Consider the following 17,488-nt stretch of genomic DNA (forward strand, 5'->3'; position numbering starts at 1 on the left):
GACACACCACTTGAGATTTATTATTTTTAGTATGTTAAAGATACTTTATTCCCCGTAAGTTTGTTGTAATTCTGGTTGCTTTTTTTCAGTAGAACAATTGCTACCTTAAACCCCTTCTCATTTTGATGTATGCATCCATACATCTGCATGCGTCCAAATGTCATACAGATACGGGGCAGGATATTATCTTGTCTTCCAACATCACACTGATGATCAAAAACACAAAGTAAAGAGCGAACATAGTGAGCCCCAGTAGTTTGTTCATTTTCCATTTACATGCAGCGATTGAGATGATCACAAATAGGAGCATGAGAAAAAGGAGGACAATTGCACAAAACAAACCGTTGCTACTGACTGCAACTGGACTGAGTCCATTGAAGACAGAATAAAGGAACCAAGGAACCGGCAAACTGCAAGTAAAGGAAAAATAATTGAAAGAAATGTTTTAAGGCAGTTCATTTTCTGCATCATAACTAAGCAATTTTTAAACTGTAACAGGAAAAAAAAATGCATGATTGCTTTCAGTATAACTCGGCATGAATCTAAAATTGATGATGTTTGTGTCAAAAATTGCATTTGGATAATACTTGCACTATCATAATGCAATCCAAGAATCTAAAAGTGGTTTTAAAACAATACCTGTGGATTAAGTGTCTTGGCATGTTCTGATAAAGAAGCCCTGGTGCTTTATTGATGAGAGATACAGGCACAGATACTGAGCCTTGATTGATGCCTCGGGCTGGGTGAGTCTTTGATGTTAGCCCAAGGTTTGCTGTATTTTTGTCTTGAAAAAAATCAGTCATTTTCTCTTGATTCGGAATTAAGTGAAGATGATGGTGCTTCTGTTTTGAGCTACGTACTGTTATTTTAAGCTGCAGAACAATGACCTGAACTATACAACTTAATGTCCACTGTGCTGCACTAAGTTGTAAAAATCTGCCTTTCCTGACTAGCTGAGGTTTAAAAAACAAAAAACCCCAAAACCTAGTAGCTGGTTGTCCAGCTGCCCTTTACAGCTAAGATGAAATTAATTAAGACCCTGTTCTTAATAGCTGAATAAAACCAGCTATTTTTTTTATTTCAGAAGAAATGCAACTTTTAGCATTGAACTAATACTCACCCAACAGTGATATCGAAGATATTGCTGCCTACGGAACTGGAGACAGCCATGTCACCTAAGCCTTTCCGTGCGACAATGACGCTGGTGATAAGGTCAGGGATTGATGTTCCTGCTGCCAGTATGGTTAACCCCATAATTTCCTCTGATATCCCAATTGTTTCACCAACCTAATAAATACAAAGAAAGTCGGGTAGGTTGTTAGTTTTGGAACATGGAATTTCATAAATTGTAGAACTGTCAGGGTTGGAAGGGACCTTAAAGATCATCTAGTTCCAACCCCCCTGCCATGGGCAGGGACACCTCCCACTAGATCAGGTTGCTCTGAGGCCTGTCCAGCCTCGCCTTAAAAACTTCCAGGGATGGGGCTTCCACCACCTCTCTGGGCAACCAGTTCCAGTGTCTCACCACCCTCATGGTGAAGAACTTCTTCCTAACGTCCAGTCTGAATCGTTCCATCTCTAGTTTTAATCCATTCCCTCTGGTCCTACCAATTTAATTGTTCTGTGCAGTCTTTTGGGTTTCATGCTATATTCGAGTTAAAATGCTTTAATCCCTTAAAACATGGGAGCATTTTTTCTGCTTTGTAGGATAAAATGTTAAATTTCATAGTGTAAGTTGATCTCAGATTTGCTTTATAGTGCAAGGCATCTGATCACAGTGTTGCCGAGACTAAGCAAGGTCAGGTCAGTTACAGCGCAACTCTTCTGTCCTAACTTCACCTCTTCTTGGACGTCTTCTACCTCTCCCTCTCCAGATTTAACATCAGCTGTGTATTATCCAAGAGCTTTGGGAAATGACAGTCTTTGGATTTATGGCTTGAGCAACTGGACTGTGAATGTGCAATATATCACTAAATATAAATTGTGGGTCTGATTCTACAAGATGTAAGTATTATTTCCCAGAATACCAAGCGAAGATTAAGGCCAAGGGAGTTGAGATCATTTAGCAGCTTCCAGAATCAGAACCTGTATTTTCCTAGAATTTTAATTAGGTGAGGGGTAATTATGTTCTGCACAGAAGCATTCATCAATGAAAAGGCAGTATTAAGATAAATCTTGATGGCACTTTTCCTTTCACTGATGCACAAATTCCCTTGGAAGCTCTTGAAAAAGGATGACTCTCTGTCAGATTGAAAAGAATGAAATTGAAAATTCCCTTTTGGGTTCTAACAAAACAAAGTTTCTACTGTTGTGATGGATGGCTGCGGCTGTAATTCATCAGATAAAACACCCCAGTGACGCTCCCCTCTCTCTTCATCTGCTACTTCTGAGATGGTCTTATTTGCAGAAAGAAAATAAACCCCTCACCTGGTGAGCCCACCACACCATGAGGTAAGAGAATACAGCAATCCAGATGATGGATCCAAAAAACGTGATGACAAAGAATTTTTTGGAGTCCTGTTAAAATCAAGTTTGAAAATAAAAACATGGAGAAGTTTCAGGAAAGTTAACAACCCCCAATGGAAAGTATCCACCTGAAACACTTCGCTGCAATCAATGGCTTGAATGTGGACCCTGATCTCTCTAATTGTATTTATTTTTTGTCAGCTTGATTAGATGACCAATAGTTTCTAGTCTTCTGTGACTTATTAAATTACGTCTGTGGAACTATGTTATGCTGCAGGTGGGGCTCCTGTCCCGCTCCCTGTAGCATTAACAGCGCTTCAAGTAGGCAAAGACTCTAGACATGGACAAACAGAAGTGGGGACTCTTGCCGAGAGGAACTCTATAGCTCAGTTAATGAATCCAGTAGCAGAAGGAAGATAGATTCTTACTGGGTTTCTAACGTCAGGCATAGTGCTCCAGAGAGGGAAGACAATGGGAAAGAGGAAAAGGTAAATTGCTTGTTTCTTCCGAGTTTCTGGCCATTCAAGAGATAATGGCTCATCATTTTCATCATCATCATCTGTGCTGTCATCATCACTGTCTTCCTCACTCCCAGAGCTGCTGTCTTCTGAGGTGTTGCTGTCTGATGAGGGCTGTAGACCAGGAAAAAAGAAAAAAAAAAAAAGCCAATACATTTTCAAGCTAGCAAGGAGCTGCACAGCATTTCTTCACCATGGCCTCGCCTTGGCCGAGGTCACATCTGTAACACGGCTGAGGGCAGCCACAGCCCCCATCTTGCTATTGTGAGACAAAATCCAGAGCCTGTGTATTACGTTAACTAATTTCTATCAGTTAATTAGAACCAACTTTTAGACGGGGTTTTGACACTAACGAAACATTTACCATCTGTCCTTGGTAAACCTTTCCTCATCAGAACAGCCAGATTACACCAACTCGAAAGGAGGGATTCAGGAAACAAAACAGAAACGTATACTGGTGAGCACAGGAGAGGCAGGTAGTCATGTCTTCCCTTATGCTGGAGTTACCCCTCTGACCTCAGAAGAGTCATCTGAGGAGAAAATACTATGCAGTATCAGTTGGTGTCATATTTTGGATCTGCTTTGTGTTTGTAAGCTGAAATGTTTCACCTAATGCCGTAATAGATCTCACCACTACACACGCTATGTATAGTTGCCAGTTTTGGGAAATGGATTGGGTCCTATCCCAAAAGCCCTGGAGAGGGAAGAAGGAAAGTACGTGAGAAGTTTGGTCTGGAGTGAGCACTTATCGCCTATTGTCACTTAAATACCTGTCCATCTTGTGGTGCGTTTGCGTTCTGTTTCTCTTTGCTGGGTTCAGAGTCACTGGCAGGAGTTACCTGGACACTGCTCGGTGCCTTCTTTTCCTCTTCTGCTAAAAGTGATAAGAAGGAATATTGGTTTCAGTCACCTTAGCCGCAGGTGGTCGCCTTCTGCTTGATCTTCCTACAAGAACGTGTGGCGTTTCGCGTTGAGCCCCATCTGATTGCTTAGGTTTTGTGTTTGTCCCCTCTGTTTTCTGTGGATTGTGATGAGTAAAAGCCAGGCGGAATCTGGCACAGAATGTTACCTTGATGCTCCTATGACCTTCTATCTGAAACTGCTGTAAGAGGCACATGCGTAACAACAGGGAAATGCTAATTATCTGATCTACAACCGATGAGCGTTTCTTGGTTTCAGTCTGGATTCAGAAGATCTTATTAAAGCCATCCTTAAAAGCCAGAAAGGATGTAAAGCTTTGCTTTCCCTTTTTTTTTTTTTTTTTTTTTCCTAATAGAGCGCAGCATTCTCCAGGGAACTGATATTTTTCGAGGCTTCTGAGAAATGGCTGTTACGTGCTGCCAGGCTTTAATGCCTAATCCGTTGGTAGGTATTCAAATGCAAATAGGAAAGTGCTGACACATACAAGGAAATAACTGCAATGTCCTCTGTGCTGTTCCTGTGTTAACCTGCGTAGCCAAGAGGAACCTGGAAACCCCTGTGCGGAATAGTGTGGGAATATGGGCAACACGCAGCAGAGGGGAGAGGGGGTGCCTGGCGCTCTGCCCGCTCACGGCAAGGGCCCTTTTCAGACTGCTGCAATTTAGGTTAAGGGATCCCCTCCACATAGTCAGGCCTGTCAAGTCAGTAGGATCGTGTTGTCCCATGAATTGTACCGGGATAGGGCGTTATAGGGTATCTTATCCTGAACTGGGTGCACTGGTCCAGTACAGTGCCTCACAACTTAACTAGGGAGCAAGTCTAGAGGGGAGACTTTCAGAAACGTATGTTTTCTGTGAGTACTATTTGTGATTTCTGAAACCAGGCCTTGAGAGCGTTCACGGGGGATGCTTTCAGCCCAGAGCGGGAGAGAGAACAATAATGCTTTTGGAATGTGCACAGCTTTACCTACGCACCAACAAAGATGGTGGAACATGTTATGGGGTGAAAATCCAGTGAAGTCAATGTGGTATTGATAATTCGCATCAAGAATTTACTTGTTTCTTAAAGAGCATTTTCCTCAAGTTTGGTCTCGTTCACATAGGTGAGGCTCAATGTCTTGAGGTACTCGGGTACTCAGGAAAAACCAAAAACTATTAAAAGGGAGGATGCACAGACCCTCAGAATTGTTATAGACAAAGCCAGTGCAGCTTTTCTCTGTAGAGGAATCTTTTGTGCTCTTCTGCAAATGTGCCAAGTTTCCAAGCTAAAATGAAGGTACTTTGTTTTAACGAATACCTCGTTTGCAGGGTCTACCACAGGTAAGCAGCATAGCAGCACCCAACTGCTGGCTGTAATGACACGATTTCCCCTCTTCCACCCTTCTGGTGGCAATTTGCACTACATCCCTGTGGCACTTTCTGTTTGGATGCGCTCACCAACCACTCCTGGCCTCCCGTGGGGGTGGCTTTTATTGCCCACTGTTAGACCACGTTGACTGATTTCTGCTGCGATATTATAGCAGCCGTCTGTGAGCAGTAATAACAGAAAACTTGTACTGGACCATAGCGTTTCTTTGGCAGCCCTTGGGTGTTGAGTGCTGGGAAGGTGAGGGGTTGCAGTGCAAAACAAGGCAAACTCCTCTTGCACTCACCTTCTGGTTTTGATCCTTGTCCAGCCAGAGCGTCTACTTTGGCCTTGGCTATCTTGCTTAGGATGTCGACCCTGTCTTTAAATCTTGCTGTGGATGAGAAGGATACGTTTGTCAGCAGCTGTCAGCTTTGCAAAACTCCCCTTTACCTGCCTCCCCCCAACACACGCGCACCCTCGCCCCTTTCCTCTTGCGTGGATTGCAGCCAGCACTGACTTGGGAGCTGTCGATTTGGCTGCGGCCCTAGGTTTTGGCTGCTGCTAGTTGATCGTAGTGGTTATATTTAAATGCTTAGTACTACGGCAATTATGCCAGCAATTTGACGTGTAACCAATACTTTCATATTTCAAAGAAACTGTAGAGGGAAGAGAAATCCTTTCCAGTTCAGTAATACAGGGGATATCTGTACTTCCTAGGAAACAAACGCAGAGAGAACAGAGGAGTTGTTTTGATGCAGTATCATTTTGTTCCCAAAGGACTACTGCTGTTTTTTCTGGCTTGATTATGTGCAAGCTAAAAGTGACACCTTTCTTCTGCCACGTGACTGCTGAAGAGGCTTTACAGTGCTGTCTGCAGCCTGGCGACCTGATGGTAAGGAAAAATAAAATCCTTTTATATTCCCGTTACCTGGAAAATTACTGATTTCTCTAAGCATATGTGAATGTCTTCTCCGCTGGAGTTGATTTAAATTCCTGGTATCCACATTTAACATGGTCCAGGCAACCCAAGAGGTCATCTTCACCAGTGCAGTGTCCAGTACTGTATTTCTGGGACTGCTGAGGACTTCTGCTGTAAACCATACTCTGCTCAGCTGAGCTGCTTTATTGTTGTTTTACTGTGAAACTGTGTGTCTCCAGAGTTAGGTGTTGTGCTCAAATATCTTAATCCTACTCTCACTGAACGCGAGCAAGTCATCAACTCAAAGAAAAGACTCATTTTGCTCTAATCTATATTGTCTGTTGAGCTGCCTACCCAAAGACTAAGCTGAGGGCCGCAAGGGCTTGCACATGGACAGTAGCCACAAGAAATTGGCCGTGCTATGCTTGGCTTGTGTGCGGGACTGTAAATTAATTTCCTCTGAAAGTTTTATCACACTGATTTAATCTACTGTACTGTTGACTGCAACCAGAACGTGCTGTTGTCATTTGCCTGAAGGGCAGGGCCCTGACACTGTATTCATCACCACGATACCGAGTTAATAGAAATAGCAGGTCCGAGGCCCTGAGCCACGCAGGTAGAGCTACTGTTCTGAGCTGAACCTTGCCAAAATCAGTAGATTCTGGTCTAGTTGGAAGAGGCTGACTTTTCCATGCTCCTTGTCAATATTGAAGCCTGCCAGAGGGAATGTGAAGCACTTTGCTTCGTTCCCCCTCTACCGATGCTAAGCACAAGCATACCCAACCGTGCAGGGCAACAAAGAGGTGACCTTTTGCTCCCGGTCTCCTCTAACCACTGGGCAACGCGTCTTTCTGTTCAGCTTTTCCCAGAAGCTGTTGCAAAAGCTTCTGTCAGCAGGGTCAGGGCGGTCAGGCTCAGCCTGAAAGAGATTATATAAATTCAAGCTCCTGACGTCCTGCCCTCACCTAGGCTGCAGGCTGTGAGCATCTCTCTCTCAGGATAAAGAGCTTAGGCGCAGGCCACTATCCAGTTCTCATGAGATCAGCCTCATTTAAAAAGGTGTTAATTCCCCTGACACACATTTCATGCAGGATGGGCTGAGACTGGAGGAAGAGTTGGCTATAAGCTGTCCAGATCTGCAGGTCAGCATGGGGAGGAAGGATATCTGTCAGGCTAGTCCTGGGGATTATCTGAGCAGGGCACGGCTGGTGTCCCCAGCCCCCTGGGCTCAGTCCTCCCTGAGGACTGCGGTCCCCTGGGGCATTCACTGCTGGAAACTCTCTGCCCCCTGCGCTGAGAGCCCGTCACACGCCCGTGTCCAGGGCCCTGAGATGCTCTTCAGGAAGGTCGAGAGCATCCAGGCTGCACTCGCGGTAGCAGCTGAGCTTCTACCTTGAGTTTGGCTCTTATGTTTAATTAATTCCGTGCCTCTTATATTTAATCTATCGGGGCTAATTTACAACATGAACAGTGGGCAGGGTTTTTTCTTTGAAATTTGGCATTGGAGATTCTGCTGTCTAAAAGCAGAAGTAAAAAAAAGTCTCATGATTCCTTTTGCTCCTTTGTATCACGATTCTCTCAGAACAAGTGATTGAATGCTAATAAAGCAAGGAAAAACTGTAGCTGCCTTAAGACTTCTGGCTCAGTTCTAGCCTGCAACACTGCCTGCTGCTTTATTCTGGTCTAATTTCCAAAATCATTAGCTTGTTAACTGGGGCACACTGAGGGTAGACAGCTCTGATAACCTCGCTGCTGGAGCCTTTTTCTTCATTCAACAGTAAAAGCAGGCTTCTGTCTTCTTCCCTGCATGACTAGAGTTTAAAGAATAATCCGATGGTAAAACTGGAGGTTCAGAAACGAGAGGGTTCCTCAGTCTTCCCGAAATCCTTGTTCCCTTTAATTTCCCAACAGTTCCCTCCAATGTCTAGCTGCAAAATCATGAAAAGTTCTCAAGCTCTGGTTCTACACTTCCTCTACAGAGGAAGTGGGGGAAAAAACCAAAGGTGCTAGAAATTCCCTACTTAAAAATAAGAAAGGCACTTTGAAAATAAAAGCTTCTATCAAAAATGTAGTTCAAGATGCAATGTAAATGTTAGAACTTTTAAAGAAAAATGCCTAGTCTCCTGTAGAAAAAGACTTAAATAATGATCCCTTCCTAATACAAAAGGAAAAAAACCAAACATTCTGAACTTAATCCACTGCTCAAATGAGAAATTTTGTTTCACACAAGGGGTGTTTCGTTAGGAACAGCGAAAAAAAAAATTGTATTTCAGACTTCTCCTTTATTTCTAAAACCTCTGCCTCTGGAAGTTGGGGTTGGAGGCCCAGTGCTAGCAGGTTTTTCGCATTTTGGACTCTTGCTGTCCTGAAACTGCTTCTGCACTGCCCAAATAAAACACAACTGCAGCATAAGGAAGGAAACCCTACAGAGATCCTAATTTCAGTAGGTTAAGCTAGGAACTGCTGAGCAATAGCTGGCAACTTTTTCTTTTGCAGTGTGTTCTCTACCATCGCCTCTAAGTGCTGATGCTACAGGCATTGGCAAGAAGGAACAAGGACCCTTGAGGAAAGATAAATTGCTTTGGGATAATCTTTTATGTTGCAACGTAATTACAGAAATGTGTCCGGTACAGACAGTGCTGCGCACACTGCAAAGAGAAGGGCTTTGTTGGTGATTGGTGGGAAATCGGCACCCAGCTGTCCTGAGGGTACCAGAGGGCTGCAGTACTAATAACACAAAGGCTGAGCTTGCAGTCCTGATAGGCCTCTCGGGTTCAAATCCTTTTTCAGAGTCATCCTAGGGAAGTAATTTCATCTTTTTGGCCAAGATCCTCAAAGCACTTAGGTTTCTCAATCTATTCATAAATGGTTCCTTTTCTCCAGGCTCCTTTTTCTTTAGGTATTAGTCTATCGGGGTAAGGAGCGTCTCCTGCTAGATACACAGCACCTGGGACGCTGGCTCCTCAATTTTGAGTGCTGCGCTGTTGTAATATCAGTAACTTTCTTTATTGTCACTTTTTCTAAGGAGCTGTATACATTCTGGCAACGCTGAGTGGGACAGGCATGTACCCGGGGCAGAGGTTTTGCCCTTAACTCAGCAGCACTATTATAGCAAAGGGTCTAAGAAATAACAACCTTTTGGAAAGACCGTAGTCCCTGTTGTGAACATGAGACCTGCTTAAGCAGATATGGTCACACTCCCATCTAGTGGCTGCCGCTTGCTGGGACAGTAACTCTCTCTCTGCCTAGCTGAAATGAGAGGGGAAGTTGTCTTTCAAAGATCCAAGTTCCCCCCCACTCCCGTTTATTCAGTATTCGCAAATCATGGTGATACCAGCCTCTTTAGCAAGGCCAGTGGCTCACAACTGCATTGAGCGCCCCCCCCGCCCCCCCCCGCAGTGTATTCTGGGCTGAGCTGGCTGGGGCAGCGCTGGAGCGCTCTCCTTGGCTGGGGTTGGCATCCTCAGGCCCCCACAACTTCTACTGAGGTCCCAGGGTTTCACCAAGCTGAAGACACCAGCCTGGCCCAGAAGTGTGTCCTGGCCTGGGGTTGGCAGATGCTGCATAAAGACACTTAGCGGTGCAGGAAGGATGAGAAGGCGCTGGAGGGTCTCTGAGTGGCAGCAGTCCCTCAGGTCTGGCACTTTTTGATGCTAAAGGCAATGGCATGTCCTCTCGTAAGATTTTGGTTTTAACCTTGTGCTGTTGACAGGGCCTTTTGGGGGGGACAGGAGGCGAGGGCAGTAGAGCAAACCCTGATGAGTCTGGCCCTTGTTAGGCCACTCGTAGTAATGTGATGGGTGCCTTCGCTAAAATCTATCAAAGCAGACATTTATCTGTCTTGCTGTCCTTATCAAGTCTCCTTTGTTCCCTTGATCAGTTTGTGCAGCTAGGATTTTGATCTGGAGAGTCCTTTTTGTAACCTCTGTGATAGACATGAGAGGTGTTGATCTGCTTAGCTTCAATCTCTTTTTGAATGGACAACAGATAATCTCTTTAGAACAAGTAGGGCAGTGGAGGGCGGTGCATGTGCTGGGCTACGAAAGAAAATCTAAATAAAACCATCTTTTTTTAACACACTTCACCATTTCTTGGAAAATGAACCTGTATGCTGTGTTTTCATTAAGTTGATAGAAAGCAGCACGTTAAAAGTTTGTGTACAAAGACCCTGGATCTGTCTGGAAAGGTGGCTTTTCTGCACCTTGGGCACTTTAAAAGATGTCTTAGTCCTGAGCTGATCAGCCCTTGGCCCTGGGGAGCTGGCCCACTGCCTGCAAAGTGCTGTGGGTACAGTTTACTTTGACAGAGATGATACTGCAGTGTTGCAGGTGGGCTTTTAGAGGAGCTCGGTGTTGGTCTAAATCACATACGGCTTGGCTTAAACATCATAATTGGAACCTGCTGTGTGTTTTAGATCTCAGCTGGGATTTTAACCACTGACAAAATTATAATTCTTCAAAGCTTTGAGCTTCTTTTTCCTCTTTAGGTTTATGCCTTGTAAGGGGCTGTGCGCACAGCTGGGGAGGTGTACAGGTCATGAGCTCTCCCCATGTTCATTTTCCCATTGTAAAATGAGACTGATTGATAGGTTCTCAAAAACATAGTGGGGGGGACCAGTGGGGGACTGCAGTGACCACCACTGCTTGCAGGGGCCCCAGCAATAGCAGCTGCTCCACATGCCCTCATCCCCCCTCCAGCAGCAGCTGCCACCACAGCAGCAACCACTTTGGCCCAGGCAAAGTAGATATGGCGGGGCTGGAATGTGAAGTGTTTGTCCTGTCTAGCCACGAGATCAGAAGGGGTTCATCCCACTGTGGCAGAGCTCCCCCCACTTAACATTATCTGTGATAGTCAGAGCTGCATTTCAAGGATGAGTTGCTGATCCCCAACACCCTGACATACAAAGGCTGTATTCCCAGTTAAACTGGCTGCAAACCCACGTCCCTCCGATGTGGAGCATTCACTCACCTTCTGCCAGGGGGTCCAGGGTGTGGATCATGAGTTGGAAGATGGTGCTGCGCATCTGAGAGTTGTGCAGGGAGGCTGAACTGCTGCCTCGCTGTAAGGCTGATCCAGGCTAGGGAAAGGTACAATGCAGCAGTCAATAGCAGTTTCCTCCTCAAAACAGCACCGTTGGCTCACCTCTGCCCTGAGGATGCATTTCTATGGAGGCTGATCTCCCCAACTCAAGGAGCAGCGTCTGCACAGATTACAAGCAGCCTCTGCATCCAAGTTCACAGGATGGTTGACCGTTCACAGCAAGAGACACGCTCTTGAGATAGCAGGCCAACCTGTCCTTAGATAAATGCAATGGTCTCGCACAGACTCAGCATCAATACAAAGTTATTATAAAATATAATAAGCAAAGCATGCTGTGCTTTTAGTCATGAACTTATTAATACCTGGGTAGATTTATATGCTGCTACAAGGTAATGCTACAGTCCTGTCAGGTGTCCTGACTTAACTTGAAAGCTCTGGTGCTCTTTTCTAACAGTCAGCACCAGGGTCCTAATGAGCTTTTGACTGAACATTAATTAGTACAGGTAGGTTAAGTGCACAGAGGAAAAAGTAGCATCCACATGAGGAAGCTAACACCTGTATGTACATATGCAGCCATTACATCAGATAGGCCTCTCCATGCAATGGCTGGCCAGACAAAGGGTCACCAGTTTAACCAGGAGCAGAAGAATGAGCTCTCCAGTGTTCGCTATGGGAAAGGACAGACCCTACCAGCCTCTGCTCTGGGAGCCCAGGAGGAACACTGGCCATGAAACCAGGTAAGAAAAGTCATGCTCTGAATTTCTCTGTGCCTGTTTCAAGTGCAGAATGAATAGTACTCTGCTAGTCAAATCCACTCAGGAAGCCTGAGCTGTCTCTTAATTTTTATTAAAAGGCCTTTAAGGACACAACTCAGCCAGGTGTCCTCTTAAGTGAGCTGTGGATATTGTGCCAAGCATGGCTGGTTCTTTGCACAAATTAGGATTTGGTCCAGGTTCTTGACACAGACGTTCACACCTTTATTCATGACCTGACACGGGGAGGGGTTCAAAATACAATGACTTCAGATCCCTGTAAAGTTGCTCCGACCTACCTGCAGTCTCCTCCCATCTGCTGGCTTCTTTGTTCCATCATCCGCAACTGCTGCACTGCTTTTCTGCACGCAAGCAAGAACAAAAACGATTGAACACCACTATCGCTTCACCTGCTTTTTCAGGGTGCAATGCTAGCTCTTCAGGCTAGTGCCCGTGAAAGTGAGACAGCTAATACCAATGACCGTGCATGGATGCTCCTGAAAGAGACGAAGCCATGTGCTCTCCTTAAAACCATGTGGCTTCCAAGAAAAACAGGACTCTACCCACAGCTCCTCGGTGAGGATGCAGGTACCTGGAGATGGACTCAAATGGCCTCTACCATCTGATTCCTGTAGAAATGGGCAGTCCCAGACTTCATCCCCAAACATTTGTATCCTTACTCATTTTCCAGCAGAGGCAGAGTGAAGGTGCAAAGAGCTATTTTTTTCTAGTGATCAGCATTACTTTCCATATAGGTAATTTATTTTGCCACCAGCTCTCTGTCATGTCACTATACGCTAGTGAGAGTTCTCTGTAAACCTAAAGTGGAGGGTTTTTTCCCCTTCAATTTGAAGGGTTGGATTCAATTTGTGACGGTTGGTCACATCCACAGTGATGTATGTGTATAGCTGCAGCATCTTGCACATGTATCCCACTGGAGTGTAACACGTGAGCTTTCAGGACTCCCAGCCTCAAGCCCTGGCTGAAAGACAGAGCGGGCGGAGGAAAGAAAAGCACTTTCTTGATTCTGCACCACTTCAACTATCCTCACCCCTTCTGCTTTCTTACCTTATATTATGTGAAAGGAATGCCGAGACCAGAAGGGGCAAAGCATGCATAAATGCCAGTGACACACATCTGAATAGTAAAGCGCGCCAATGCCAGAGGACAACGTGAAATCTAGTGGTCTCTGCTCAGCAATTGGCAGTAGCACAAGTCAAGAAGACAAAGAGGAGAGTTGGGAAAGGACAGAGGAGGAAGAAGTGGGCAGGCACATTCAAGAAGACAAAGTCCCAAGTGTTCTGGAAAGCATGTCCTGCAGATCAGCCAGTCTGAAAGGGTCACAGGCTCTGGGGACAACTTCAAATACTGCCTTTGTGTAAGCAGTTAACCCTTGCTTCAAAAGACAACGAGTGAAGGGCCCTGGTCTCAGATCTGGAGCGTGTGGTTATGCCCTGTCTGAGCGCCGGTGGCATATAGAATTGTGTCTGCGCACACACAGCTGTGGTCAGTGCATGGAAATGGGATTGGGGCATTTCGATCTTGTTGCCAAATGCTGACTGGGAGAGGTGGCAATGGTTGCTAAAGGCTGCCAGGTCCCCTTCTGTGCTGCAGACTGGGTAACAAGTGACACCACCAGTGTCCCAGCAACACACCCCAATTCAGAATGGGAAAAGAGAACTTCTTCCAACATCTCTCATCTGTAAGAGGCTTGGACAGTACCTCTTACCAGAAGCCTTTTTTCCTCTGTTTAACACAGAATTGACAAATCTTGTTCCCAGACTAACGATGTGTTCCTATAAGTGTTCGTTTGGGGTTTTGTTTTGGTTTGGTTTTTTTGGAAACTCCTTAACAACAACCGAGTGAGCAAAATCCCACACATCTTTGAAAGCAGATAAGCAACCGCAACTGATCTTTTGTAATTGCAAGGGTAGAACGCTCTTTTAGTGGTGTTCTCGAATTTCTTAGAATCACTGCTATCCAGATTGCATTTCCCTCATTTTATAACCATAATTATTGACCAGTACCTGCATTCTGAGGTTTTGTTTGCATATGCACTTTGTGAAGGAGATGCAGTTTTTCTTTGTGGTTTATGCTAGAACGAGTTATTTCCAACTTGCCCTCTGAACAATAAGGACACCAACCTTCCGTATATGCTCTGCTGATGCTGCCTGCACAGCATTTAGCTTCTTGTTCAGCTCCTCCTTCACCCATTGTTCTAGGTACACGTTCTGTTTCATAGTGAACACATATATGGCATAGGCAGTCAGTAAAAGGAGGCTTTCCCACCAATCAATGACACTGTCTAGGAAAAACAGGATGAGCATCAGTAAGTCTACAATGTAGAATGAGATGTCTCTAAATAAGGGCCACCATGTCAGGTGGAGTATCTCCCTTGAGAAGAGGGCACAGGTGCCAATGACAAAGAGGATATTAAACACTGCTGAGCCCACAATGGTACCGATGCCCACATTGCTGTGTGAGATGAAGACACCTATGAGGGAGGTGAAGAGTTCTGGTGCTGATCCACCTGCTGCCATGAAGGTGGCTCCAGCCACATCTTCAGAGATCTGCAACTTTTCTGTGATCACTCCCAAAGCAGGGACAAAATACTCATCACACACTATGGCCAAGGCCACAAATACATACATCATGCCAAAGATGTGAAGTACAACCCACCCTTGCCTGCGTTCTTCCACACTGAATAGGTCCTGGGGATATTCTCCTTTGGACTCATGTGGTGGCTTTTCATCTGGGTAGCTTTCACTGACATTTTCTCGCTGTGGTGTCGTACCCACTGATGTAGTGATGGGCACAGTTGGCTCGGGATCCACATATACACAGTGCCTTATTTTGGGTGCTGCTGTGACATTGCGTGTTACGGCAGTCTTGTTGCTGGAGAGGTCCCTGGAGGTGACTGTCACAGGGTCCGTGGGTTGGGGTGCTGCGTGTGGAGCTGGAAGGGCAGAGGGGCTGAACTGGAGCTGATAGATAGAAAGGACCAACACTATAGCAAGCAAGAAAAAGATTCGGTTCCGTTGTAGCCGCCTCCTCCGTGGTAAATGCATTTCCTAAAGGTTCAAAAACCAGGGCGGTGTCCAGAAGCCAGTGAAGACTTCTCTTGATCAGTAGTTTGCACTTATATCCACCATTGGAGTTTCCAGCTGATCTTAAGCATCAGGAGTGAAACTGCATGACACAAAGTGTAGAATCCTGCAAAAGAAAATCTATTGTAAAAAATAAAGTACTGCAAGTTTCCATCATTTGGGTAACATTACTTCACTGACCACTTTTCTATTTTTCAGTAAAAAGAAATGGAGGTAAATGAGTAAAATCAGGTCTAGATTCAGATTTCAGTCTTTTCTTCTTTTTTTATTGTGACTGTAGGCTATTGTAACTGATAATCATGGGTTTGGCTTTACATAGAGAGGAGTTGGACAGTTTACATAGACAGCCCAATCTGAGCTGAATTCTGATTCCACCTACTGCCCCTGTTCAGGAGCTATTAAGGTTTGTGTTTTCACCTGGGTCCGGCTGTTATTCTGTAACATTAACAATTGGGTCAGTGTTCTGCAAAAGGAGAGGACACGGCTTCTGTCAAGGAACCTATTTTAAATTGCTAGAAAAGATGATGCTCTGAAGACAAGATCATGCTGTTAAAACCTCCCTCCACACAGACCCATTATTTACCTAAGTAACCTCAACAGGAGGATGAAAAGTGCTTGACAGTTCCCAACTCTGCTGCTCTGTGGCTCTGCAGCCTTGCGCTCCCGCAGAATACAAACCAGCGGTGAGCTTTTCTCTTTCAGTTTGAGAAGAGCAGGAGGAAGACTTGTTTCTTGTAAAACTGAGGGTGCTGAATATCCATTTGTTTCTATGACTACATCTTTTCAAGCCTTTCTGTAGAAATCAGAACTGGCAAAGTGGAACTGTAATCATACCTTTTATTAGGGGGTAATTAGCATATCTTGCATAATTATTTGAACAGCATTTAGAATGGGAGAGAAATTGTAAATGCCAGAGTGACAGAGCCTCCAGCTGTGACAGTATGGGGACAGCGACTTGGGGCTGGAGAGAATTTACCCTTCAGCACTGGATGAATATTTTACCTTAGAACATTGCTCTTTGTGGATTTATTATTTTTTCCCAGAGTGGGAATGTTACGTTATACTTGAGCTGGATGTGAATCACAGTTTTGTAAGCCATTCTCAGATAAGCTCTTCATGCAAGTTAGCATACACTTACCCTCTTGCATAACACCCAGTGAAGTAATCAGCCTAAATTTCTTGCAAGACAGGCTTTATTATCTTCTTTTATATAGTTGGGAGGATCACTAAGGCAACAGTAATAGAGGGTCATGGGAGTACCTAGATAAATAGATGATATAAGCTTTGCTTTTCATATGTAAAAAGAACATGAACATGCATATGGCAGAATTGCATAATATAATAAGAAATTGCACATTATTAGAAAATAACCCTTCCTAATAAAGATAAGAGAGTGAAAGGATGACAGAGAGAACAGAAGACATTTGTACACACCCCTACTTAAGCACTGTTTTTATTTCTCCTCTCCAAAATGAACTGCCTGAAAGACCTTTTGCAAGCAGAAAGATATGTAAAGCTAGGATCAACTGTAAGAGCTCTCCAGCCTGTCACAATACCTGACCATCAGACTCTGTATTTCTCTACTCTTGTAAGTTTTGTGGTTCTTTTCCAGAGTGTATTGCCTCTTACAGGTCAAGGAACCTTCTGTCAAGGAACCTATTTTAAATTGCTAGAAAAGATGGTGCTCTGAAGACAAGATCATGCTGTTAAAACCTCCCTCCACACAGACCCCTGATCAACTCCTTTCTCACTGTCTCAGACGGTGAGATCTGAAGAGATCTGAAGCAATCAAAGAAACCTCCACAGCTTACCTTCCAAAGATGCTGCCCAAGAGGAAAAGGAGTACCGACGGTTGAGCGTACTGCTGGAGGCTTCTTTGACACTGAACAGCCAGGTGGGAGATGCTGTTGCAGAGAGAAGCAGATGAAAATGATCCCATTTTCGTGATGCCTCTGCTAGTGGAATTCTAATACAAGAGAGGGTCAGGTATGAAGGACATATTACTGGTGGAATAGGCAATCCAGTTTAATACCTGCAGTCCCTAAGAAGATTAAATAGTATTGTATAGATTTGTGTCTATCTCTGAAGCCAGTATCTTTGTCTGCTACTACAGGTTATTCTCGGTATGAGGGCAGGCGATTATCTCCATTACATGCTACCAGATGAAAGCACCAGCTCTGAGACACTGCAGGTATGGAAGAGAGCAGCTGGGGTAACTCACACCGCAGCGGTGGTCACCAAAACAAGACAGCTCAAACGTAGCTGCATTTCGAGGCTATTCATACTGCTGACAGGCCAGACAAGTGGCTCTGCTGGCCCTTGCCTGGACATGAGCCTACTTTGCAATGCCAGAGGGAGGTTAAAACTCGCTGCCTCCTGGAAAAACCCCTCAGCTCCAGCACCGTGCTGGGGGAGGCA

At 44.9% G+C, this 17,488-nt stretch overlaps 1 protein-coding gene across 1 annotated transcript in view; it reads right to left on the bottom strand.

Annotated features, from left to right (window-relative positions):
- Window positions 1-17,488, bottom strand: part of SLC24A1 (solute carrier family 24 member 1) — an 18,009-nt gene continuing 521 nt past the window's right edge. The window contains exons 2-12 of the mRNA XM_074601372.1: window positions 16,882-17,036; window positions 16,209-16,330; window positions 14,108-15,176; window positions 12,263-12,325; window positions 11,140-11,248; window positions 5,557-5,643; window positions 3,755-3,858; window positions 2,895-3,098; window positions 2,428-2,517; window positions 1,121-1,287; window positions 1-410 (exon numbers count right to left, since the gene is read on the bottom strand). Of these exons, the coding sequence (XP_074457473.1) occupies window positions 161-410; window positions 1,121-1,287; window positions 2,428-2,517; window positions 2,895-3,098; window positions 3,755-3,858; window positions 5,557-5,643; window positions 11,140-11,248; window positions 12,263-12,325; window positions 14,108-15,031 (1,998 nt within the window). The 5' untranslated portion in view covers window positions 15,032-15,176; window positions 16,209-16,330; window positions 16,882-17,036 and the 3' untranslated portion in view covers window positions 1-160. The remainder of the gene's footprint in view (window positions 411-1,120; window positions 1,288-2,427; window positions 2,518-2,894; window positions 3,099-3,754; window positions 3,859-5,556; window positions 5,644-11,139; window positions 11,249-12,262; window positions 12,326-14,107; window positions 15,177-16,208; window positions 16,331-16,881; window positions 17,037-17,488) is intronic.

The sequence above is a fragment of the Larus michahellis genome, chromosome 9, assembly GCF_964199755.1.
Source record: "Larus michahellis chromosome 9, bLarMic1.1, whole genome shotgun sequence".
In the NCBI taxonomy this organism is placed as follows: Eukaryota; Metazoa; Chordata; class Aves; order Charadriiformes; family Laridae; genus Larus; species Larus michahellis.